Raw genomic sequence first — 25,111 nt, 5'->3', positions numbered from 1 at the left:
GCACATCTTTTAAAATCCGTGTATCTGTGCAAGACCCATTTAAGGTAAACATTACTCCCCTGGATAGCCTCTATACCAAAATATATAAGAGGGCCCTGAGCACAATTTATTTACTCTTTTTCTGGGAAGGCTGGAGAAGAAAATCTATATTGGTGCCTCCTCTTTCATAAACACAGAATGTTGAAGCTTTAACCATAGATCATCTACTCCAGTTCCTTTAAAAAGAAAAAAAATATATATATATATATTTTAATGTTTATTTTTTGAAGGAGGGAGACAGATTGTGAGCGAGGGTGGGGGGACAGAGAGGCACAGAATGTGAAGTAGGCTCCAGACTCTGAGCTGTCAGCACAGAGCCTGATACAGGGCTTGAACTCACAAACCGTGAGATCATGACCTGAGCCAAAGTCAGACACTTAACCAACTGAGCCACCCAGGCACCCCTACCCCAGCTCCTTTAAACCGAGGGTCAAGTTGTGAGGTGACTTGCCCATGGCTGCAGAATTCAAGAAGCACTAACGTGAACAAGAGGCTCCACTTCAAGGTTACTGCTTTTCTCAACTACAGATAACCTTCATACAAATAACTTGTATTTGAACAGAGATTTATAATTTACAGATGGCTTTTTTTTGGTACACTAGTGTGAGATGGGTGTGTCTGCCACTGTCACTTAATGAGGACATCATGTGGGAGTTAACAAGTTAACCTCCCAGGACTTGGGAGGGACACAGATGCTACAGAAAGCATGTACTTTTCTTGGCATTTCTTGACTACCCTGGGCTTTCATTCCTTTTAACCTTTTTTTTTTCTCTAAGTTTAAAAGTATTTATTGTAGAAGAGTTTGGAAGACAGAGAAAATCACAAAAAATTAAATCATCTGTAATTTTATCACCAGCTAGCCGGTAGAGCAGTCTGAGATTATTTCCAGTATTTTTAATGCATAAATATATTTTTACATGGAGTCATAGTGTACATATTTTTACCGAAGATACGCTGCCATTTCTTTTGACATCGATCAACATTTTAACAGCTTTTAGGACTTTGTATACATTCATGATGTTTTCTGAAGCATACATTTACAGGTAGAATTTTAAAGTCACAAGGCAATGCTTAAGGCTTCTGGTATTGATTGCCAGAGACAGTATCTAGTCACATCTCACCAGCAGCACTGAACTCCCAGGTTCCCTGAATTCTCATTTGATGAGGGGGAAAAAAGTGCCATCTCAACTCTTGCTTTAATACACATCTTGCAAGGCTGACCATTTGTCATCCGTTGGCATTTGTTCTTTTGTGATTTGCTTACTTAAGTACAATCTTTTCTACTGGGACTTTTTCATGGGGAGATACTACAGGTAAGTGGCTCCAGAGAAAGGTTCTGGATTCCTATTGCCTGGGTTCAAAGTCTGACCTCACCACTTTTTAGCGATAGGATACTGACTAACCCATGATCTTAAGCCTTCACTTCCTCATCTGCAAGGTATGAGCTGTTGGAGAAAGATACATACATACAAAGCCCTCAGCAAAGTACCTATTATGTTTCTTACTGATAAATGTTAAGAACTCTTTATAAACAATCTCTCCCTTTTGTAATATGTTTTATCAATTCCTACTTAATAATTATCCTACCCTTTTCAGTTTGAGTCCTCATCTTGAGAGGAAACCTAAGAGTTGAATATGAATAGCTCTTACCATGTTACTTTGTTATCCTATCCCTTTGTCTTCACATTCTCTCTCCAAGCATGGGCATTTAGTCCACCTGCCATTCTTCCTGGTTATTACCTGCTCATCTACATATGCCCCAACAGGAGTGCTGTCTGCTTATCCTTGTGAAAATTATTTTCTTATGCACAGGATTCCAGATTCCCACAGATTTCTGTTTTTGGTAATGTGTGTTAGACCTCTTACCTGTTAGGTATTCTGACCACGACTTTCTGTTGCTCACTAACTTAGACACCTTTCTGCGTTGCACTGAGAAGCACCAGTCAAGGGATACGTTTCCTGATGGGTTGTCAGAGGTGGTCTCTGGATGGACCATGACTGTTTACTTCCCTTTACCATTGTCCTTAACAAAATTCACAAGACTGAAATACTGCTGATATAAGACAAAACTGAACATGTGTGAGGTGCCTGTGAGGGGTCAGTCACTCGGCGACTGACAACATTTTTTAGCACCTGAGCCAAGGGAGTACGCTAGAAATGTGGGGGTGTAGCCCCAGAAACAAACGTGGTAGCCATAGCAGCTTCTGACCCAGAGCCTTGGGAGTTAGCAGGACGCAGACAGCAGCTCTGACAGTCTTAAGAACCAGGAGACCTCTGTTTAGGAAAGGGAAAATTCACGACTCCCAACAGATGCTTAACCTCTTAACCACTAGGCTAGGCTCTTTCTGACCCCACCCACCCCCAAGGTCTAGCTTAACCTACAGGCCAGGAAACTATAGTTATTAACCCTTTCCCCCAGCTCACACAAGCCCAAGACAGCTCCCTCTACCCTGTGGTCCAAGAACTCCAGGTTTTGTCCAGTAACAGAAGCTTCTCCACTGGCTCCTGTTTTACTACCAGCACTGCTCACCAGGTTCTGGCTACATCCATGCTTAGCAGACATGACTCCACCCCAAAAGGAACTCAACAGGAATGCTCCACACAAAACAGCCTTTTCATTTCTCAGATATGCCAGACATTCATCCTGACCTTCGTCTATTGTTCCCTCTACTGGGCATATTGTTCCCTGGCCTGCCTGCCTACTTTCCTGGCTAACTTCTACTCATCCTTCATCGTTTTTCTCAGAAACTCTCCCTGATCCAAGGTTGAGTCAGGTACTCCTAATGTCCCACAGCAGTGATTATACCGTATCACTGCCTGTCTTCCTTGTCCATTAAACTGTACAGACTATCTTCTTTCCCACTGTATTCCTAGTGCCTGGCACAAAGCAGGCCCTCAAAAAATAGCTGTTGGATACATTAGTTTGGATTCTTTCACTACCTCATTTCTGGGCTGTCACAAGCTCAGTAAGTCACTGATGAACTATTTCCCCATCTGTCTTGCTGCCCTGTCATTGTTCTTAATTGGTAAGTTTTTTGTATTCCTGAGACAAAACGTCCCTCATATTGTCCACACCATATCCCAAACCTGGTATGTGGACAATCAGGTGCAGTGACACAGCCTGGGTTGCTGTACCCTCTTTGTGACATTCTCATGGAAAATGAGGTTTCAATGTTATATTCCCATTTTTCTTATCTCCTGAGTATTCCTAATAGTAAGAGAAAAGCTGGAAGCAGTGATTCTTCCATCTGCTGTTCTGATTAGTCACAGGAAAAGCTTTCAAAGGACAATTTGCAGTAGCATTGAGAAGTGCTGCTTTAAGTCAGAATGACTCAAGATCTGGTAGTTTACCAGTCTGGAGTCTTGTTCCAAAGTAAACCCTTTCAACTAACAAAGATATAAATCTGACCAAAATATTTACAACATTCCTTGTATTCACAAGTTACTTTACAGTGTGGACTCTCTGATGGCGCATGAGGACTGATCTGTGCCTGAAAGCCTTCCCACATTCATTACATATATAAGCTTCATCCCCAGAATGGATTCTCTGATGCTGAACAAGGGCTGAGCTCCTTTTGAAAGTTTTGCCACATTCATTACACTGATAAGGTTCCTCTCCACTATGAATTCTCTGATGTCTGATGAGGTTTGAGCTCAGACTGAAAGCTTTTCCACACTCATTACATTCATAGGGTTTCTCCCCACTATGTATTCTCTGATGGGTTATCAGTTCTGAACTCTGCCTGAAAGCTTTTCCACATTCATTACATTCATAAGGTCTCTCTCCTGTATGAATTCGCTGGTGTCTGATAAGCTTTGAGCTTTGGCTAAAGGTTTTCCCACACTCATTACACTCATAGGGTTTCTCGCCAGTGTGAATTCTTTGATGTATAATGAGATATGAACTTTGACTGAATGCTTTGCCACATTCGTTACATTTACAAGCTTTCTCACCAGTATGAATTTTGCGATGTCTAATGAGGGCTGAGCTCTGATTGAAGGCTTTCCCACATTCACTACATTCATATGCCTTCTCACCGCTGTGAATTCTCTGGTGAATAATAAGATATGACCTCAAACTAAAAGCCTTTCCACACTGGTTACATTTATAGGGCTTTTCTCCAGTATGGATTCTCTGATGTTGGGTTAGAGAGGAATGCTGCTTGAAGCTGTGCCCACATACATCACATCTATAAGGTCTCTCTTCTGTAGGAACTTTCTGATAAGTTATAGAGTTTGTACTTAGAATCAAGCTGCTTTGAGGCTCATGATGGTCTCTCTTTCCCAGAGATTTGTGTGTGAAGATTACTTGACTAAAGCTGTCCCCTTGGGAAGGGGATCTTCTTAACTTCTCCCCTGTAGCATTTCCTTGTTGCCACTCTAAATTGCTTTCAGGTTCACTAATTCCTCCAGATGAAGGTTCTTGGGGAAGTCCTTGTGACTTTTCTCCTGAAATGTCCTTCTTTGTTGCTGTTTCACTGTTCTCACAATCTGAAATGATAATAGCAAAAAACAGACTGTTTTATTTCTCCATTCTCAATACCTACTTTCCATGTGAGAGGAAATACAGGCTTCTCCTTACAAAAGAGGTCACTGTCCACATGTATCTTTCTTTAACGGGCCATACTAGGGTCCCTCCCTCCTCCTTTCGAGTAACTAACGCCTATATCTACACTTTGAAGTTTATTCTTTCCTACTTCCTCTGAAACTTCAATTGATCAATTACCTACTATTCCTTTCCTATTATTTTCAACCTCTCTATCTGCTGACTCCCATTCATCACCATTTAAACAAGCCCAAATTTCTCATCTTTTTCTTTAAATTTTTTTTTTAACGTTTTTTATTTATTTTTGAGACAGACAGAGCATGAACGGGGGAGGGGCAGAGAGAGAGGGAGACACAGAATCAGAAGCAGGCTCCAGGCTCTGAGCCATCAGCCCAGAGCCCGACGCGGGGCTCGAACTCACAGACTGCGAGATCGTGACCTGAGCTGAAGTCGGACGCTTAACCGACTGAGCCACCCAGGCACCCCTCTCATCTTTTTCAAATCAAGCTCCTTGCCTACACATCTCCTTCATGCAACCTCACTTCCATTTGGTGTAAAGCTGATGGGCTTTTTATTTAAAGAGACAGAGACAGCGAGAGAGGGAGCACTTGCACACACATGCGCATGAGCAGGGGAGAGGCAGTGGGAGAGGGAGAGAGAGAATCCCAGGCAGCCTCCACGTTCAGAGCAGAGCCCCACGCAGGGCTCAATCTCATGAACTGCAAGATCATGACCTGAGCTGAAATCAAGAGTTGGATGCCCAGCCAACTGAGCCACCCAGGTGCCCACAGAGTAAAGCTTCTTGAAAGAGTTAGCCTTACTCATCTCTGTTCTGCAATCTGGTTTCTGCCTCACCTGTGCACCCCCTCCCCACCATGCTACTCTCATCAAGGTCACCAACATCATAGATGCGTAATCCAGTAAATACTTTCTGGATCTTATTTAGTTGGCTTCCCTGTAGCACTGACACTGGGACCACACCTTCCTCTAGAGACGTTTCTCTTCTGGTTATGTTAGCCTGATTTCTGGGGGCTGTTCCTTAGATTCAAGGTCATCAAACACAAGGTCCTTCAGATGCTGTTCTGGGTTCTCATGTGTCCTCGCTCTACAAACTGTCTACCACCCAGGTTTCAATCACTACTTATGTTATAAGCTAATGTCTCCCCAGGGCCCCAGTTCTATCCCAGTTCTCCCTATTAAACTCTAGACTATCATATCCAGTGTTAACTGGGATATTACTTGTGAATATCTCACAAGCCCCCAAATGGCTAAACACATCATCAGGTATATTTTTTTCCCTTATATTTTCCCATTTACATGAATAGCACCATCATTAACCAAGCTGTTCAAGACTAAAACCTGAGTATCATCCTCAACTCCTTTCCCACATTCTCCACTTTTAACCATGACCAGCTACTGCAATGCAACTTAAAATGCTGGTCAAGAGACAGCTTTGATTGTCCCCATTTCTCACTGTAATACATCTTAATTTATTCACTGTGGCCATTTAGATTACAACAGTTTCTAACAGGACTCCACTCTCGCCTTCCTCTAATCCATTCTCCACTTTGCAGCTAGATTCTAAAGCACAAATCCAATCAACTACTCCCTTGTCCAAAACCTCTCAACTGTGCTCCACTGCACTTCTTCAAACTACTTAAGATGTCCCACAAGTTTTCACAACCTGGGTCTCCTTTTTCTCTCTGGTTATGTCTCACCATTTCTCCCCTATGAATTCTCTCAAGTTAAATTGAATCACCTGCAATTCCCAGAATGGGTTGTATTTTCCCACCTTCAGGACTTTGTGGCCTTTGCTTGTGTGATATTATAATATAGGAAATATATATTTGGTCTTCATCCTCAGCTCCTGGCACAGAGCTTTAAAAACCCTTGCAACTTCTTTCCTAAGTGGTAGAGGTGAGAAGAGTGTCTTTTGTTACCCATAATAAGCCCCTATCAACCAGTACCTCAGTTTATGCTAGTGAGGTAACTCCTGGAGGGTAGGGGCTGGCTACCAAAGGAACCAACTATATGATTAGAAGGTTGGAACTTTCAGCTCTGCCTCCTGACCTCCAGGGAGAGGGGCTGGACATTCAGTTAACCAATGGCCAATGATCTAATCAACCATGCCTATGTAATGAAACTTCTATGAAAACCTTAAACAAAGCGGTTCAGAGAGCTTCCAGGATGATGAACGCATCCAAGTGCCATGACAGTGGTGAACCTCTAACTCCCCAGGGACAGAAGCTCCTGTGCTCAGGACCCTTCTGGATCTTGCCTAAAGTACCTCTTCATACGCCTGTTCACCTGTGTCCTTTATAATAAACTGGTAATGGTAAGCAAGGTGTTTCCCTGAGTTCTGTGAGCTATTACGGCAAATTATGAAACCTGAGGAGGTGGTCATGTGATGTCTGAATTGCAGCCAAATCGGAAAGAAGGGTGGGTAACCTGGGGATTCATTACAAGCCGAGGTGGCGGCGGGGAGGAAGGGAGGCAGCCTTGTGGGACTGAAACTTTAACCTGTGGGGTCGGCCCTAATTCTGGTGTGTCAGAATTAGTGTTGCTTAATGTGAAGGAAAACCCCCACACGTCCAGTGTCAGAAGTGTGTGAGTAGAAAAAGTTTTTCCCTTTAGGATGGGAAAAACTCCCACCCTATTTACGTAGTTTTCTCCTTACTCATTGTTCAAATCTTAGCTCAGATGTCTCCTCCTCTGAGAAGTACTCCTTGAACCTCTAAGGTTGGGTTAGGTGTGTTCGTATGTGCCCCCACAGTACCTAAAGCCCACTTTTATTCTAGAATTTACTATACTATATTGCAATTGCCTTTTCACTTGTCCACCCCATCTAGATGTAAAAGTTCCTTGAGGCAGAGACCCAGTGCCTACCACAGTAGCAGACATGTATTAGCACCCTATTAAGTTATATAACCAAGGAGTAAATGAATAAATGCCAGGGAAACTGACACAAGAAGGACTGACTGCACTTCCTGAGGGTTAGTAAATACAAAGCTGCTGAAGTGAATACCTCTGGTCCAGAGTAATAAAAGGGAGGCTCTCATGTGGCATGTTTGTAAAATCCAATTACTTCTGTATCCTCAAAACCAGACGCCTGATAATAGTTCCCAGGTGAGTTTCTATTTTCTTACCACTTTTGGGGGAAAGGCAAGGTTCCCAGGGTTTCAGCTGTGTCTTTAAAGGTTGATGTGGGATGTCTGTTAACTCTTGGGATGTTCCAAGACATGTCAGATCCTTCCATGGCACTGCTGGTCCCTGAAATCAGTTAAAACATGGTTAATTTTGTGAGAAACTCCCTAGGGAAAATGCTTAGTAAAAATCTGAAAGAGGTCAATGACATCCCCAGGGATGAGCAACAGGGGAAAAAAAAGACCTATTTAAGGACAGGGATAGGTATGGGCACAGTAGTCACTTCAAGGTATGGTTCAGTAGAGACAAATGTTCATCCCACTGCCATGAGGATGCTACATGCATCAGTCTGTAAATTTCTCTTCTCACAACATACCACATCTCCCTGTTCCCACCTGCTGCCCTGGATCATCAAATTCCCTCTCCAAATCTTCCAATAGGGTCACAGCTTCCTCGCCGCTTGTTGGGCTATGTTGCTGAACCCAGATCTGCAGCTCCTCAGGCAGGATGCTCAGGAACTGCTCCAGCACCAGCAGTTCCAGGATCTGCTCCTTCGTGTGCAACTCTGGCATGAGCCACTGATAGCAAAGCTCCTGGAGTCTGCCCAGAGCTTCCCGGGGTCCAGGTGTCTCCTGGTAGCAAAACTTCCTGAATTGCTGGCGAAACAATTCTTGGCAGGATCGGGTACTCGCACTCTGCTTAAACTTCTGACCCCAGGAAAAGCTTTCTTCTACTTTCACTAGTATTAGTTCTTGTTCCTGAGGATTCTGAGGTACCAGGGTTGAAACTGCTCTAGATTCCACAGCCATTTTGGCTTGAACAGCTTAGCCAAAAGCTCACAACTGAGTACTGTACTTCACAGTTTCTTTGAGTAATTTCTTCTTGCCTGAAAGATACAAAAGCACTGTTAACTTAGCAGTGAAAAAAAAAAAAAAAAAAACTCTAAGATTTATAATAAATATCAGTCATGAAAGGGAAGAAGTTTGAGACTATAACTAAATAAACAATCAAGTAACAAACTAAAAGTCACTCATCCCATTTGTCTTCCATAGTGGAATTTCTACCACTAATGCCCTAAGAAATTATTTTAGAAGCAAAAGAATGCAATATTAACATGAATCACATACTGAGAAATTTCCTTTTCAATTTTCTTTCAATCCTGATGGTATAGGAAAAAAAAAAACTGTCTTTGTAAAACTTGCAGAATTCCCTTTTTAATGAAGTATAAGCCTCAGACTTCCAAGGGTAACCGTATCTAGCTAGGATTTAATAATACTGGTTTTTAAAATTTTATTTTTAGTTACCCTCTAGCTATGGCAAATAATATTTTCATTTGCGGTAGTAACAACATTTAAAAAAAATCATATTGAACAGAAGTTGATTTAAATAAAAACACTTTTTGGTAACTGCCATTTGATCAAATTTGGTTTTCAATGCATTTCTTCAACAAACACAGAGGCACTTACCATGGGCTCTGTCGTGAGCCAGGCTTAAGAATACAAAGGTTTTCGCTTGTGAGTAAATTAATCTACAGAGGAATTAACCAAGAAATGTTTGTTAAAACGTTTACTGTGTGTTCAAAAAGATATCAATTGTCACGGAGACACAAAATCAGCAAAAACGTCAATCTCCGTTCTAAAACTTAGAATATACGGGAGAAAACATTTAGAGAAAAATACGGGAACAGATAATTATGTATTAAATTTTGTGATAGAGGTCACACATGACCTGATTCTAGGGATGGGTGAATATCCATAGGAGGGTATGCCCTTGAAACAGCAGGACAAATCAATTACAATTTGATCCTAACAGTACCAGTAACTTTAGAGATTATAAGTATTTAGGTTAACATTTAGGTTTATTAAGCCAGCCCAGCCGCATTAGCCTGTATATGTTTGTATCCCGGTTAAACTTCAGCATTGGCGAAGTCACGGGGTGGGGGAGTAACTGCCCTCTCTGCTGGAAAGCAAGGGCCTAAGGTGGCCTCCTCTGGTCCCCAGGACGCTCAGAAACGCCGCCCGGACAAGGGGTCGCGACCCGGGGACGCACAGGCCGGGGAGCAGGGCTCGTTCACCTTGCGCCCGCCGCCCGGGCGGCGGGCCCACCCCATCCCCGCCCTCCCTCCGCTCGGGGCCCGAGTCCCTCACCACGAAGCCCAGCAGCGGCCAGGGAGCAAGCCGCCGACTCCAAGCGGCCAGCCACAAAGACCGGAAGTGCGCGCCCGAGGCCTTCCGCTCGCGCAACCTCGGGAGCCTCCGTGCACCCCGCCCCGTGCTCACAGGCAGCCAATCAGCGCCGTGGATCCTTCGTTCCCATCGCCTTCCCTCCGGCCGGGAGCCCCGCGTAGCGTCCAGGCCCGGGTGTGAATGAGTCGGCGGGCGGGCGTCTTTCTGAGAGGTTGCCTTACGAGGGAGGGCGCTGCTTCCAGCCTTGGCTGCCTCCTACCCTGACCTCTCACCGCCACCACTTCCTATCATCTCCCCTGCAGTTTTCCAGAAAAGTGTTAGGATTTTTCTGTAATTCCAGTGCGTTTCCAGTATCTCCGACAAAAATAAACACGTGGATTAACAAGCCAGACAAAAAGTAACCATTTCTATTGCTCTTCCGTATGCATATCATTTTTGCCTTACAGCAGCTCTGTGCCGTGGCTTTATTATGCCCACTGTACAGCTATAGACAGTGCCCAAAGTCAAGCGGCGCGTGAACACAGACGCCCGAGTCCCCGTTGTTCAAGAAGACTGGCGTCCCAGACTCTGCGACTGTAACGGAGGGTTTTCCCATTTTTTCACTGGAACCCACCAGGCATTAAGACTTAGTGTTTAAATTTTTCTTGGCCATTTAGTAGATGAAAAATGATGCTTCATGTTGTTTTAACTTCAGTTTCATTTAGATTAGTGAATTTGGGATTAAGGTATTTCCCTCGTGTTTATTGACCATTTATGGTTCTTCAAGGAAATGGCTTTTCCCATTTTTTTAAATTGAGGTGTTACTATTTTTCTTTAAACTTGCAAGAATTTGTTTTACTTGCTAATGATATCAGCTCTCAGTTTTTACAAATATTTTCCTTGTATTTATTTTTTGAATTTTGGCACAAGGTGATGCATAGTTCGAAATATCTTTTGCGAGCTAACACAATTAGGACGCACATATTTGGGGAAAAATAATTAGCTTTTAGTTCTTAATCATTGTGAACCAACTGGTAATTTTATCAATTAAGAGAACAAATATTACCATATGTTTCAGTTATCTGTTCCTGCATTGATAAAACAGCAGGTGTTTTATTGCTCACAGTTCTGTGGTCAGGAATTCAGGGAGGGCTTAGCAGAGATGGCTAGCTCATGCTTTACGGGGTGGCAGCCTGCATGGCTTGATGGAGACCAGAGAGTCCAGGAAGACTTCACTCACATTGCTGTGACCTTGGTGCTGGAGTTACTTGATTCTCCATAAAACCTCTCTCCATGTAGTTTCTCATCATTCGGGAGCTTACCCTAACGAGTTTAGCACTTTATATGGTGCAGGGCTTCCAACAGAGTGAAGAAGAAAGGGAACAGGCTAGTTCTCTTAAGACTTAGGTTTGGAATTGGCATTACGTTACTTCTGCGGTATTCTTTTTTTTTTTTTTTAATGTTTATTTATTTTTGTGAGAGAGAAACAGTGCCCGTGGGAGAGGGGCAGAGAGAGAGAGAGAGAGAGAGAGAGAGAGAGAGAGAGAATCAGGAGCAGGCTCCAGGCTCTGAGCTGTCAGCACAGAGCTGGATGTGGGGCTTGAACTCAGGAGCCAAGAGACCGTGACCTGCGCTGAAGGTGGATGCGTAACCAACTGAGCCACTGAGGCGTCCCACTTCTGCGGTATTCTGTTGGCAGAAGGACTAGATTCATGGGAAGGGGAAATAGACTCCACCTTTTAACAGGAAGAGCAGCTTGAACATAGAAGGACATTACCCTTGAGTCCAGTCTACCACAATTACTTACATGGAGAAGTAGGAGTGGAACTTAGGAGTGAAACTGTTGAAAGAGAGAAGGAATGCTTTTAACTGCAGTAATAGAAAACCTTACTAAATGTCCTTACTGGTTAAGCCTTTCTATTATCCCACATAGCTCCATGTGTGAAGGTAAGGCCATCCCTGGGATTGGCTGTGAACCAACCAAATGTGGTAAATAGGGCTTGACAATATTGTCGAGGACCCAGGTCCCTTCCCTCTTTTTGCTCTGCCATTGTTTTTAAAGTTAAAAGAGTTTTTTTTTTTTAATGTTAGAGAGCACAAGCAGAGGAGAGGGGCAGAGGGAGAGAGAGAATCTCAAACAGGCTCTGTGCTCAGCATGGAGCCTGACATGAGTCTCAATACCACCACCCTGGGATCATGACCCGAGCTCATGAATGCTCAACTGACTGAGCCATCCAGGTGTCCCCGTTCTGCATTTTTAAGTGTGTTGGACTGTTTTCCAGTCTGGCTTTCCTTATGGTCTTAAAATGACTACCTTAGTTTCAGATTACAGATAATATCCAGAGCAGAAAAAGAGAACACCCTTATGTTATGCCTCTATTTATTTATAATGGGAGAGGGAGGGAGGGAGGGAGAGAGAGAGAGAGAGAGACAGAGAGAGAGAGAGAGAGAGAGAGAATCCCACATAGTCTCTGCACTGTCAGCACAGAGTTTGACCTGGGGCTCAATCCCACGAACCATGAGATTGTGACCTGACCTGAAACCCAGAGTCAGATGCTTAATCAACTGAGCCACCCAGGAGTCCCTGTTCTGCCCCCTTTTAAGACTAATGACGACTTTTCCCCCCCCAGCAGATTTCTTCTCTTATTAGTTAAAAGTGCTTCAACTGTCTGTGCCTATCACCAAAAAGTGGTGAGGCATCCATGTTGGGCTCAGGCGAATTGAAATTCATATCCCATGTATGAGGAGGGGCCAGTCTCTCCTGAAAGACAATGTGGGGAAGGTAAACAAAATTAGGTTATGTTAAAAAGGCAGAAATGTTAAGGCAGTGTAGGTGTGCTGAGAACACTGATTCCGTCTTTGGCCCTCCATGCTGTTGATGCCCTCACAGTGACCTCCCTTGGGGCTACATGTTTCAGGCCCCTTGGAGATTGATGCATGCTCTGACCTGAATGTGGGAAGGCTTCTTCTAATTGTCCCTAAAGGGATGCACAGAAGTTTCCACTTTAGAAAACTAGTAGAACTAGAACTGGTGCACAGGTGACACCACTTGAGATAACTACCCTATGACCTCACCCCTCATGCCCTTTGCTCTATAGAAGCTAGGGATTAAGAGCCAGACTTAGTGGGGGATAGCTGAATAGGGCTTCGGATCGTCTGTCTGCCTGATTCTCCCTGTAAATTACCGTAAGAGTCTGTAAAGGTCAGGGGGTGGCTTGTGTCATTTTTCTGGTCTCAAAGTGCCTTCTCAGTTTGGAGGATACTTTACTGACTCTCGTCTGCCTTCCAAGAGGCAGAAAAAGTGGATAAACAGATGAATGGTGAGTGTGTAATAGCAGCGTCTACTGCAGTAGATAAGCTGATTCACCTATATAGGTAAGAAAGTGAGACCTAGAAAAAGAAATTGAAATTCTAGTTATTCCTTATAAGATGGTGCATATATTTAAAAGATAAACCAAATACTTAGCTGCAAGAGGTGTAGATGAGAGTTATAGCTAATGCGTAGGGCTTGGTTAAAATTCCCAGTGGGATAGCAACTTACTATTCTTAAGAACTTTAGCCATGAGGTCTTAGTCTGTTTGGGCTGCTATAACAAAAATACCACATAGACTCAGTGGCTTATAAACAACAGAAATTTATTTCTCACTGTTCTGCAGGTTGGAAAGGCTAATATCAAGGTGTTGCAGATTCAGCATCTGGTGAAGCCCCACTCCTGGTTCATACACCCGTAATTGGTGAGTAAGGCTATTCAGTAAATTTTAACTGCCTGAATTACTGTATCACATTCAACAGTGCTCTCTTTCAATTTCATCAAGCTAGATAAACTCCTTGAAAGTAGGGGTTCCTGGGTGGGTCAGTTGGTTAAGTGTCTAACTCTTGATATCGGCTCAGATCGTGATCTCAGTCATGAGACTGAGCCCTGAATCAGGCTCCAAGCTGAGTGTGGAGCCTGCTTGGGATTCTCGCTCTTTCTCTCTCTCTCTGCCCCTCCTCTGGTTGCTCACTTGTTCTCTCTCAAAATAAATTAACAAACTTAAAGTCTCTTTGGGCACCTGGGTGGCTCATTGGGTTGTGTCTGACTCTTGATTTCAGCTCAGGTCATGATCTCATGGTTTGTGGGTTTGAGCCCCCAGTTAAGCTGAAAGTACAGATGAAGCCTGTTTGGGATTCTTTTTCTCTCCCTTTCTCTGCCCCTCCCTTGCTTGCCAGTGTGTGCTCTCTTTCTCTCTCTCAAAAGTAAATATTAAAACAAATTTTTAAGTCTCTGTAAACCACTATTCAATAATAAAGAATAAAGAAAATGGCCTCTGATGCTTAAGGCAAATGGATCATTCCCTTATTCTGCACATATTATTGAATGTTAGTATATGTGAAACTCTGGTAAGAAAAGTGAGGGATTCACATGAAATAAAAGATACGCTTCACACTTCACTTACCACTATAACTCCTAGAATATAAACTCCATAAGGGGTTGTTTCCATGTTGTCTCTACAGTATGGCCTGGCCTACAAACTTACAAGAGAGCTACAGTAATTGCTATTATGGTAATTAAACAAGGAGCCACTAAGGTGACTCTAACGCCTTAGCAGCCTGGGGAAGCAAATCAACACCTAAGTTAGAGTGGATGACTTTAAAAGCCTCGAAATCAAGAACTTGACACTTAACAACAGCTAATCACAAACAGCTAACAGGGTTCTCAAGTAAGGCAACAAGATCAGCAATAGCCAATCAGAATTTCCTTGATTTGCTCCTGTGTCTGTGCTAGAAGCCCTTTCCCTTCGCTCCTGCTGGTGGATTGCCCCTAGCCATTGTCAGCTTGGCCCTGCCTGGTTCGCATTGACATTTGCTCAAAAAAACCCCTCAAAATTTTCGTCTACCTCAGTTTATCTTTTAACAGTGCTAAAACTAGTAATATGTATCTGAAGGGTTCAAAGACGGCAAGTTTTCAGAAAGGAAAATTTTGAATAATATGCTTAGACCGTTTGAACCCAAGATTGATTGATTGATTGATTGATTGATTGATTTATTTAAAAAAAATTTTTTTTAACGTTTATTTATTTTTGAGACAGAGACAGAGCATGAACGGGGGAGGGTCAGAGAGAGGGAGACACAGAATCTGAAACAGGCTCCAGGCTCTGAGCTGTCAGCACAGAGCCCGACGCGGGGCTCGAACTCACGGACCGCGATATCATGACCTGAGCCGAAGTCGGACGCCCAATCGACTGAGCCACCCAGGCGCCCCCCAAGATTTATTTTAAGCAACTATAGTAAGAGGACAGACACAGTGACAACTGCCTTTGAAAAGAAAAAAAAAGTTTTTTACAAGTCTCTAGGGGATGGGAGGCACTGCATGCCACATGGGGTCTGTGGGGTTACTCACAGGGAAAATCAGGGGTGGAGGGAGAACTAGAGCCAATTTTTTTTTTTTTTTTTTTTTTTTTTTAGTGCTGGGAAGTAGCTGGGGGGGATTTTCCCTACTGAGCAGAGAGCAAAACACCTGGTTGAGGCCTGTGGTTGCAGGGTTTGTAAGAGATTTCAGAGTGCCTGACGGTGGAGGTGTTTGTAAAAATAAATAAGTAAATAAATAAAAAACAAAAGAATCTTTGGACTGTTAGCATGACACTGTGACTCCAAGATGCCAAATCATCAGTCACAGAAATATCAAAAATGCTTATTACACTGTATATTCTATTACTGGTACCATGATGTCACCAGTTTAGCTTTGTATTTTTTGCAGACAGATAATAGATGTATTAACAGAATAAAACAGTGTTTATTTGTAGTACCCACAACAGTAAACAAAGGCCTTATTTACTAAGTTGTTTCTCTTTGCAGCAATGTCAAAGCCCTTGGGGTTGCTCATGAGGTACATCCATGCACTTGTTGTGCCTGGAACAGAGTTAAAGCTACAGGCGGACTCTTTCCTGTTTTACTCTTTTCCCTTCCTTTTCAGGTTAACCACAATGACAGATCTCATCCTGGCTGTTAATCCAGTCAGCCACTTCAGAAAGTGGTTCTGTTAGGACTCTGTTCTGCCTTAGGGTGATCCAGTAGAGATAAATTCTAAGATGAGGCAAGGGGAAAGGTGATGCCTTTCAAAGTGCATGGAGGATGAGTAATAAAATGAACAACTTAGCTAAAGAAGCAGAGTGAAACATTTTCTAATGGTTTTGTGGACAGGATCATGAGAGTCTGGAGAGAAAGCTTTTTAAAAAAAGCTGTAGGACTTGGGTACTAAAAGACATTCACCTCATTTCATTTTAACTGTTATTTGTGAGAAAGTGAACATGTTAAGAATCTAATTTGGTTGCCTTGGTTGTAATATTTGCCTAAATTCTTTTGTTGTAGCAATCATTTATTGTTAATTTTTTAAAGATTTTATGAAGTCATCTGTACACTCAACGTGGGGCTCAAACCCCCAACCCTGAGATAAAGAGTCTCATGCTCCATCGACTGAGCCAGCCAGGTGCCCCTGTCATAGTGATCAGTTAGGAGGAAACGTAGGTTTTACTTGAATTTTTTACAGAACAGTGAATTCATAGAATACCCATTGGTTTCTCTCTGACAGTGCCTAATGAAAAATTAATTTTTAATCTTGTCAGGCAGCATGGTGGTAAATGACTGACCAGTTTATATACTGCCCAGTGTTCAGGCCCCTTGAAGGCCAAATACATTGTTTTAAAATACTTTTCAGAAGGTGCAACCTAATTTGCTTACCTTTTCTGGATTTGTTTTGCTTTTTTTAAAATTTATTTTAACTTGTTTTATTTTTTATTTTTTTAAATTTACATCCAAATTAGTTAGCATATAGTGCAAAAATGATTGCAGGAGTAGATTCCTTAGTGCCCCTTATCCATTTAGCCTATTGCCCTCCCATACCCCTCCCATAACCCTCCGCTTGTTCTCGGTATTTATGAGTCTCTTCTGTTTTGTCCCCCTCCCTGTTTTTATATTATTTTTGTTTCCCTTCCCTTATGTTCATCTGTCTTGTCTCTTAAAGTCCTTATATGAGTGAAGTCATATGATTTTTGTCTTTCTCTGACTAATTTCACTTAGCATAATACCCTCCAGTTCCATCCCCGTAGTTGCAAATGGCAAGATTTCATTCTTTTTGATTGCTGATAATACTCCATTGTATACATACACCACATCTTCTTTATCTATTCATTAATCGATGGACATTTGGGCTCTTTCCATACTTTGGCTATTGTTGTTAGTGCTGCTATAAACATTGGGGTGCATGTGTCCCTTCAAAACAGCACACCTGTATCCCTTAGATAAATGCCTAGTAGTGCAATTGCTGGGTCGTAAGGTAGTTCTATTTTTAGTTTTTTGAGGAAACTCCATAATGTTTTCCAGAGTGGCTGCACCAGCTTGCATTTCCATGGATTTGTTTTGCTTTTAAAAATTCATTATATTATGCTTTTATGCTTAGGATTGTACTGCTGCAGGTAATAACATGTTCCTTTTAAGTGGCAACTTCTTTGGGTGATATTAAAGAGGTCCCATTGAATATCTTTTTGTAGGACTTCCTTTATGTGGTCTACCAGTTTGAAATTTGTGATCACTTATACAGAGACCACAAGATGACTTTCATCACCAGGAGTAGAAATGGGTACCCAAAGGGACATTTGGGGCCAGTACTTTGGGGAGGATGGGACCAGTGGGAATGGGCAGAATAACATAATGGTTAGGAGTTTGGTTTCTGGAGCAACACTGGGTTTGAATCCCTGCTCTCTCTGTTGTTAGCTCTGTGACCTTGTGCAAGCTTCTTAAATGTTCTAATCTTTACTCTTCTGTTGTAAAAAAACAGGCAAAGTGATGGTTCTTACCTACTTCATAAAGTTGTGAGCATCAAGTGAATAAATACACTCAGAACAGTGCTTGATGAATGTGTATTGGCGGTATTTGGGGAGGAGGAATTGCATTGGTGAGGAGAATGTGGAGGCTAGAAGAAACAACAGTACTGTAAGTCTGGGTTTGTCCGATGGTAAGAATTATTTAGGGTCTTTGTTAAAAATACACATTTCTAGGCCTTCAGTTACAACCTTGAGGGAGGGTTCTAGGAATTTGTTTTTGACAAATACCTCAGATGATTCTTAGTATCAAATTAATTTGGGAAACTGATGTGGCAGAATGTAGACTTCAGAGTCAGACATATGTAGATTCTGATCCATTCTTGAAACAATTATGTCCAAATTTCCACATGTACCAGAGCCTGCTTTAGGTGCTGGGCATACAGCAGAGATTAAAACCCACCAAAATCCCTTATTTTTGTCTTTATAGACTTTGTAGTCTACTGGGATTCCTGTTCTAAGATGTCGACTGGGGCCTATTGGTGTGACTTGAGTGAACTATTTAAACAATAAAAGCTTTTTTTTTGCTTGTCACATAAGCATTATAAGTTCATTAAAGAAAAAAATAATAAATCAGAAACACCATAGCCCAGTGAGCATGATCATGTTGGAGAGGGAAATCCTTAGCTACCCAGAGGCCTGATGTTTACATTAAGTGAAAGCGTTTAGGGGAGAAGAAAAGTGGTGGGGTTGGTGGTTTGGTGGTGGTGAAGATGTCCAAGTGGTTTTACCTTGAAGTGGGAAATTGAGCCACTTGACCACGGAAGGGCCATTATGACCAGATTTCATTTGCTTGGGTTTTTGTGTTTACTGTCTGATGGCCTGGGTTGCAAACCTAATAGGTTGTTTTGACAAATCCCTTCAAAATTGCCTTTTGAGAGGAAAATTAGGGCAGATGAATTTTAGTTTTCTCTTCCTCCAGGAAGATATGATAAAACAGGAGAAAATATGTTTTCATTGATGGCTTCTTTATATATTTACTTTTGAAAAAGGTTTTGTTCCTTTCTTCTAAGGGGATAGCATGGAGTACTTGACAAAGGTTTGAATTGGAGTTCAATTTAATATAACCGGTGTCCTATCTACTCTTAGAGTCAAAGCAGGAGCAGGAACTTTAGTTAGTTTAGTATGTTTTTTGTAATTAAAAAAATTTTTTTTAAGATTTTATTTTTAAGTAATCTCTACACCCAACATGGAGCTTGAACTTACAACCCCAAGATCAGGAGTTGCATGCTCTACCAACTGAGCCAGCCAGGTGCCCCTTTGTGTTTTTAGTAAATGAATTAAGGGACACTAGGATTAAGATTGATGAAAGAATGCTATTTAATTCTGTAAAAAACAGATTAAAGATAAAATACTGTTTTCTTTGGAGTGTCTGTTTTTATCCTTTGATTTGCAAGTTCGGGATTTATTTCACACTGGATGTGGTGATTTATTACCATCTCTACTTTTGGTTCTTATGCTCTAAGTACATTATAAAAGTCATTAAAAACAAAAAATACAGTTTGCACATTGCTGTTGGGGGAAATGGAAGTGTTCTTTTCAGTGACATTTGAGACTGATAATGCTTGTCTCTTTAAGAGCCAAAGCTATCACATTTTTTGCACTTTCTTAATGTGCTGCACAATTAGTAAATTAGTGTAATTTACTTTTACACTAAAGTATGAGTTTTTGGAAATTATGGGGATATAGAGATAAGGCTACAGGCTTAATCATTACTCATCCTAACACAATCCAGTTTCCTGATACCATTCCTCTAATGTTGAACTTTTGAAGGTAGTGACCTTGTAACTGCCAGTACCTTGAAGTTGGCTCTTGAATCCTTATCCATTCTGAACAGTAGCATTTGTCACTGTGGACAGCCTATCTTTTTCTCCCACTCTACTGCTCCCTCCACACTTTGCCTAGCTAGCCCCTCTTTTGTACCTACTTCCTTTATACAGGCTTCTGCCCAGCTCACGTTCAACACTCCTCTCTTCATATATATTTCATCTACAAGAAATGATTTCACCCTATTTGTGCATAAATGATCCCCACGTTTGTTTTCCCATTCCTGACTTGTCTACTAAAGGAAACTGTTTCTTTACTCATAAGACTTCTGATACCAAATGTGTGGGTTTCCCCACATCCAGTGGTTCTCCAGTTCCAAAACTGGAGTCTCACAATTCAGTCCATTCTAACGCTAGCTGCTCAGAGCTGGCACGGGCCCTGCAGGTGAAGGGCTCAGCCCCAGAAGACTGTCACTTCACTTCAGATGCCAATCACAAGTAGTGGGTTACCAGCTTACCCATGCTTTGGTCCAACGTGGCTACACAGTGGAGGTTCCCACAGCCCCCCAAAGGTTTGATAATTTGTTATGATAGCTCACAGAAATTGAGGGGAACACTTTACTTACTATTGTTGGTTTATTGTAAAGAATGCAAATGAACAGCCAGATGAAGAGCTATTAGGGTGAAGTCGGGAAGAGTCCTGGGTGCCAGAGCTTCTGTCCCTACAGTTTGGGTTGTGCCACCAACCTGGAGTCTCTTAATGCCTTTGTTTAGGTTCCTTTGAAGGTCCCATTTCATAGCTATGATTGATTAAATCATTGACCACTGATGATTAACTCGATCTCTAGTATCCTCTCCCTTTCCTGGAGGTTAGAAGTAGAGTGCAAAACTGAAAATTCCAATTTTCTAATCAGGTGGTTGGTTCCTCTGGCAACCAGCCCTCATGTTCCATCTCATTAGCATATATACTCAAGTATACTTGAAAGGGGCTTACTGTGAATAACAAAACTCTTCTCTCACTCCTACCACTCAGAAAATCCCAAGGGTTTTAGGAGCTCTGTGCCAGGAACCAGGGATGAAGACCAGGTATTTATTGCTTGTTACATCACAATATTACATCTACAAAGCCCCAAATCTTAATTCCTGGTTTGTATGAACATCAATTCCAGTATTGGTGAATAGTCCAACAATGCCTCAACATTCACACAGCCAATTCCAATTCAACTACCTTCCTTTATTTTTAATCTTATTATTGATAATGAATTGTTATTGTGGAATTATAATAGAGTAATTGCCTTACTTTAACTTCCACCCCCACTTTTTTTTTTTTTTTAACACCTCATAATGTCATGACTAACCAGAAATTTAGGGCCAGTATAGGGGAAAATTGGTAATTTTTAAACTGTGGTCCTATTGAATTACCATCTGAAATAGCTCAAATTTGTTGTCTGTACCTTTCCACGGTTTCAATTCAGGCCTTTGTCTTTCTTGTAAATAGTTTCTTAATCTCCTTGATTCCTATCTGCCCTCTTATTCCAATGCATCTTTCAGATTGCTGCCGGACGGAATCTTGACATGAATCTGATTATGTAATCATCCTATTTGTAAGTCTTTGCTACCTTGCTGTATCCTCAGAATATAAGGTGCAAAATTTTACCACTTCATTTAGCATCTTTCTCCTGACGGATATTACCTACCTGTGTACTTGGACACCAAAATCATGTTCCATTTCTCTCCTGCTATCGTTTAATTTCTTTGCCCTTGTCCTGACTTTAATATTAAACATTGAGCTTTTGGTTGAAATCTTCAGCATCCTTCAAGGACAATGTATAGGTTATTTCCCTGTGAAGGCTCGCTCAGCCCTTAGGAAGGGCTCTGTTATCATTTGCTCCTCTTAACTTATTCATAATAGTATTCCTTGGACCTGCAAAACACTTGAACATATTATTAAATTGAAAGTACTTATTTTTTGAAATTATCCTTAAATGTTTTTATTACCATTTAGTTCTTTGGTGAATTTCCTTTGTTTGATTTCTTAGCAAACCAAACTACTACCATCACCATTGTTATCCTCACTTTGACACGCATTGAACAAAGGTCTGGACTGTTTGCATACGATTGGGGTAGACTGGAGTACAGAAAGATCTAATCATTGGTCCTGCACTTATCAACTCAATGAACTATTCGGTAGACCTGGAATGATGGTAAGTGCGCTTCTCCCAGTGCTGTGCTACCATCACAATGAGTGGATGATCTGCTATACAAGTCTCTGTTTCCTTTGAAATTCAAGGTCATAAACCGATTCATACTCAACACATTTCTAGGCATAGTGGCTACTCCTTTACATAATTTTAAACAAGTCTAGAGTAAATTATGTGCAGCTAAGCAAGTTTAGTCTAAACTAAACTGTTTTGTGTTTAAATAGCAACTGAGGGGCGCCTGGGTGGCTCAGTCGGTTAAGCGTCCGACTTCGGCTCAGGTCATGATCTCACGATCCATGAGTTCGAGCCCCGCGTCGAGCTCTGTGCTGACAGCTCAGAGCCTGGAGCCTGCTTCAGATTCTGTGTCTCCCTCTCTCTCTGACTCTCTCCCATTCATGCTCTGTCTCTCTCTGTCTCAAAAATAAATAAACATTAAAAAAAAAATAGCAACTGATTTTCTCAGTCTCCTAGGAAACTGCATGGAAACCAGGGACTCAAGTAGTAACCCTTTAAATAGAGAACATGTCAGGATCTCTTAAAGCTTTAAAATCGAGGATAGTATTACCAGTTTGTGTAAGTAAGCATGACAACATGGGAGAAGGAAATGTTACGAAAGCACACAAGTGAATGCATTCTGCTAATGACTGAATCTAATCAAACCAACCAAAAATAAATTCAAACAAGTGTTAATTTTTAAAACCTAACTTGCCCAACATTTTACTATAATTTTATTAGTCTGTAAAAGGATCACATGCTAGTAAAATCCTACAGGTATAATAAAATATATGAAGTTGTTGAATGCTCATCTAAATAGAAGTTCCTATGCCACAGGATAGATACCTCTATTTTTACTGAACTGTTTACTTGCACAAAGAATGAGTAAACTAATCGACCTTAAAATCCTCACTAGTTTTTGTAGTTGATAGTATTATTATTGTTAGTATCTATGAGAATAATGTAGTTATATATGAAGGGTTAATAGTATAAACAGTAAAGTATATCACCTATTAATCATGTTTATTAGAAAGGTCATCATGTGCATGTTAGAAGCATTTCAGAATATTCAAACAGTTGTCCATTTCTTATTTCCCACGCTCCCCTTGTTTGTTTATCTCTCTGGCTTTGCAGGAATCTTGTTAGTTTGTGTTGTGTTACACTTGTTGTGAGTTAACAAGTGATAGTTGGCAATAGTGGTGATACCAGATCCAGTTGTAAAATGGATGCAACCTTAAATTACTTATAGATGTGGAAATACAATCTGGCTGGACCCAGTAGAATAAATAGATTTTTGTTTATCCGCAGTTTAGTACTTTGGCAGTACTACTGCCAAATATTCCGGAAAAACAGTCACAGGATTCTTGAGACTTTTCCCTGGAGCATGCTGCCACCTGTTGGCCAGATAATGCAGGGCAGAGCTACAGTAGGATCCGAGGGAGACAGCAGTATCCTTTCTCATTCCCACTAACATTTAATACTTCCAGAACATAGAAAATTTAGATTTTCAATATCTAACGGATTCATCCTTTTCTTTATAAGGAAAAATAATATAACAGCCCAAGGAACCAAATAATCTGGAACACTTGGCCCAGACTTTCATGAATACAAAGGTACTGTAGCAGAGTAAATTCTAAAACACACACTTTTGAGTTGTATGAAGAAAAAATAATTAGCCTTGGAAAGTTTCATAGCGAAACGCTTAAGGTGTGATTTATCTTATGCTTATTCAGTTTTGTAAACCTGTCATCACTTTTTTAAAAGTGATGGCATATATGAAAATGAAGTAACTTTGGCCTAAATGGAAAAGTGGCATATTTCAAATGTCATTAATAAATAAAATCTGTGCCTACAACACCTACATTTTTGATACTTAATAAACCAATGTTTATTTAGCACCGCTGAGCCAAGAAGTCTACTAGGTTCTGTGACTAGTGCAGTGAATCAAAGACCCAGGGTCTGCCCTCTGGAAACCCATCTAGAGGGTGATGCAGAGGTGGCAACAGAATTCTAGAAAAACAGAATAAGGTACAGTATATGCAGAGTGCTTTGGGAGCTTAGAGGAGAGACTTCAAACCCCAGTTTGGATTATGGAAAATAGTAAGCATATTAGAGCAAACATTCTTCAGTAGTTTACAGCTGACATATATGGACTTCAATTTATGTCCCCATAATAAAAACTTAAACTCCAGTTTAATATTGTCAGATTTCTTTTTTTTAATGTTTTATTTTTGTTTTTTGTTTTTGTAATATATGAAATTTACTGTCAAATTAGTTTCTATACAACACCCCGTGCTCATCCCAAAAGATGCCCTCTTCAGTACCCATCACCCACCCTCCCCTCCCTCCCACCCCCCATCAACCCTCAGTTTGTTTTCAGTTTTTAAGACTCTCTTAAGCTTTGTCTCTCTCCCAGTCTAACCTCTTTTTTTTTTTCCCTTCCCCTCCCCCATGGGTTTCTGTTAAGTTTCTCAGGATCCACATAAGAGTGAAAACATATGGTATCTGTCTTTCTCTGTATGGTTTATTTCACTTAACATCACACTCTCCAGTTCCATCCACGTTGCTACAAAGGGCCATATTTCATTATATCTCATTGCCACGTAGTACTCCATTGTGTATATAAACCACAATTTCTTTATCCATTCATCAGTTGATGGACATTTAGGCTCTTTCCACAATTTGGCTCTTGTTGAGAGTGCTGCTATAAACATTGGGGTACAAGTGCCCCTATGCATCAGTACTCCTGTATCCCTTGGGTAAATTCCTAGCAGTGCTATTGCTGGGTTATAGGGTAGGTCTATTTTTAATTTTCTGAGGAACCTCCACACGGTCTTCCAGAGCAGCTGCACCAGTTTGCATTCCCACCAACAGTGCAAGAGGGTTCCCGTTTCTCCACATCCTCTCCAGCATCTATAGTCTCGTGATTTGTTCATTTTGGCCACTCTGACTGGCGTGAGGTGATATCTGAATGTGGTTTTGATTTGTATTTCCCTGATGAGGAGCGATGTTGAGCATCTTTTCATGTGCCTGTTGGCCATCTGGATGTCTTCTTTAGAGAAGTGTCTATTCATGTTTTCTGCCCATTTCTTCACTGGGTTGTTTTTCGGGTGTGGAGTTTGGTGAGCTCTTTATAGATTTTGGATACTAGCCCTTTGTCCGATATGTCATTTGCAAATATCCTTTCCTATTCCGTTGGTTGCCTTTTAGTTTTTTTGATTGTTTCCTTTGCTGTGCAGAAGCTTTTTATCTTCATGAGGTCCCAGTAGTTCATTTTTGCTTTTAATTCCCTTGCGTTTGGGGATGTGTCAAGTAAGAAATTGCTGCGGCTGAGGTCCGAGAGGTCTTTTCCTGTTTTCTCCTCCAGGATTTTGATGGTTTCCTGTCTCACATTCAGGTC

At 41.4% G+C, this 25,111-nt stretch overlaps 1 protein-coding gene across 5 annotated transcripts; it reads right to left on the bottom strand.

The window, feature by feature from the left end:
- Positions 1-918: 918 nt before the first annotated feature.
- Positions 919-20,573, bottom strand: ZNF397 (zinc finger protein 397). Of its 5 annotated transcripts, none has more exons than XM_042962343.1 (4): positions 20,511-20,573; positions 8,125-8,615; positions 7,732-7,855; positions 919-4,530 (listed from the first exon to the last, which is right to left on the bottom strand). In XM_042962343.1, exons 2-4 carry the CDS (start codon positions 8,536-8,538, stop codon positions 3,482-3,484), a joined length of 1,587 nt encoding a protein of 528 aa, XP_042818277.1. In that variant the 5' UTR covers positions 8,539-8,615; positions 20,511-20,573; the 3' UTR covers positions 919-3,481. The 5 variants fall into 5 exon arrangements, with proteins under 5 accessions (XP_042818277.1, XP_042818275.1, XP_042818278.1 ...); XM_042962341.1 differs by lacking the exon at positions 20,511-20,573 and adding an exon at positions 20,143-20,498; XM_042962344.1 differs by lacking the exon at positions 20,511-20,573 and adding an exon at positions 20,264-20,498.
- Positions 20,574-25,111: the final 4,538 nt, after the last annotated feature.

The sequence above is a fragment of the Panthera tigris genome, chromosome D3, assembly GCF_018350195.1.
Source record: "Panthera tigris isolate Pti1 chromosome D3, P.tigris_Pti1_mat1.1, whole genome shotgun sequence".
Taxonomy (NCBI): Eukaryota; Metazoa; Chordata; class Mammalia; order Carnivora; family Felidae; genus Panthera; species Panthera tigris.
The sequence above is the reverse complement of the archived record's forward strand: the minus strand, read 5'-3'. Positions and strand labels throughout refer to the sequence as shown.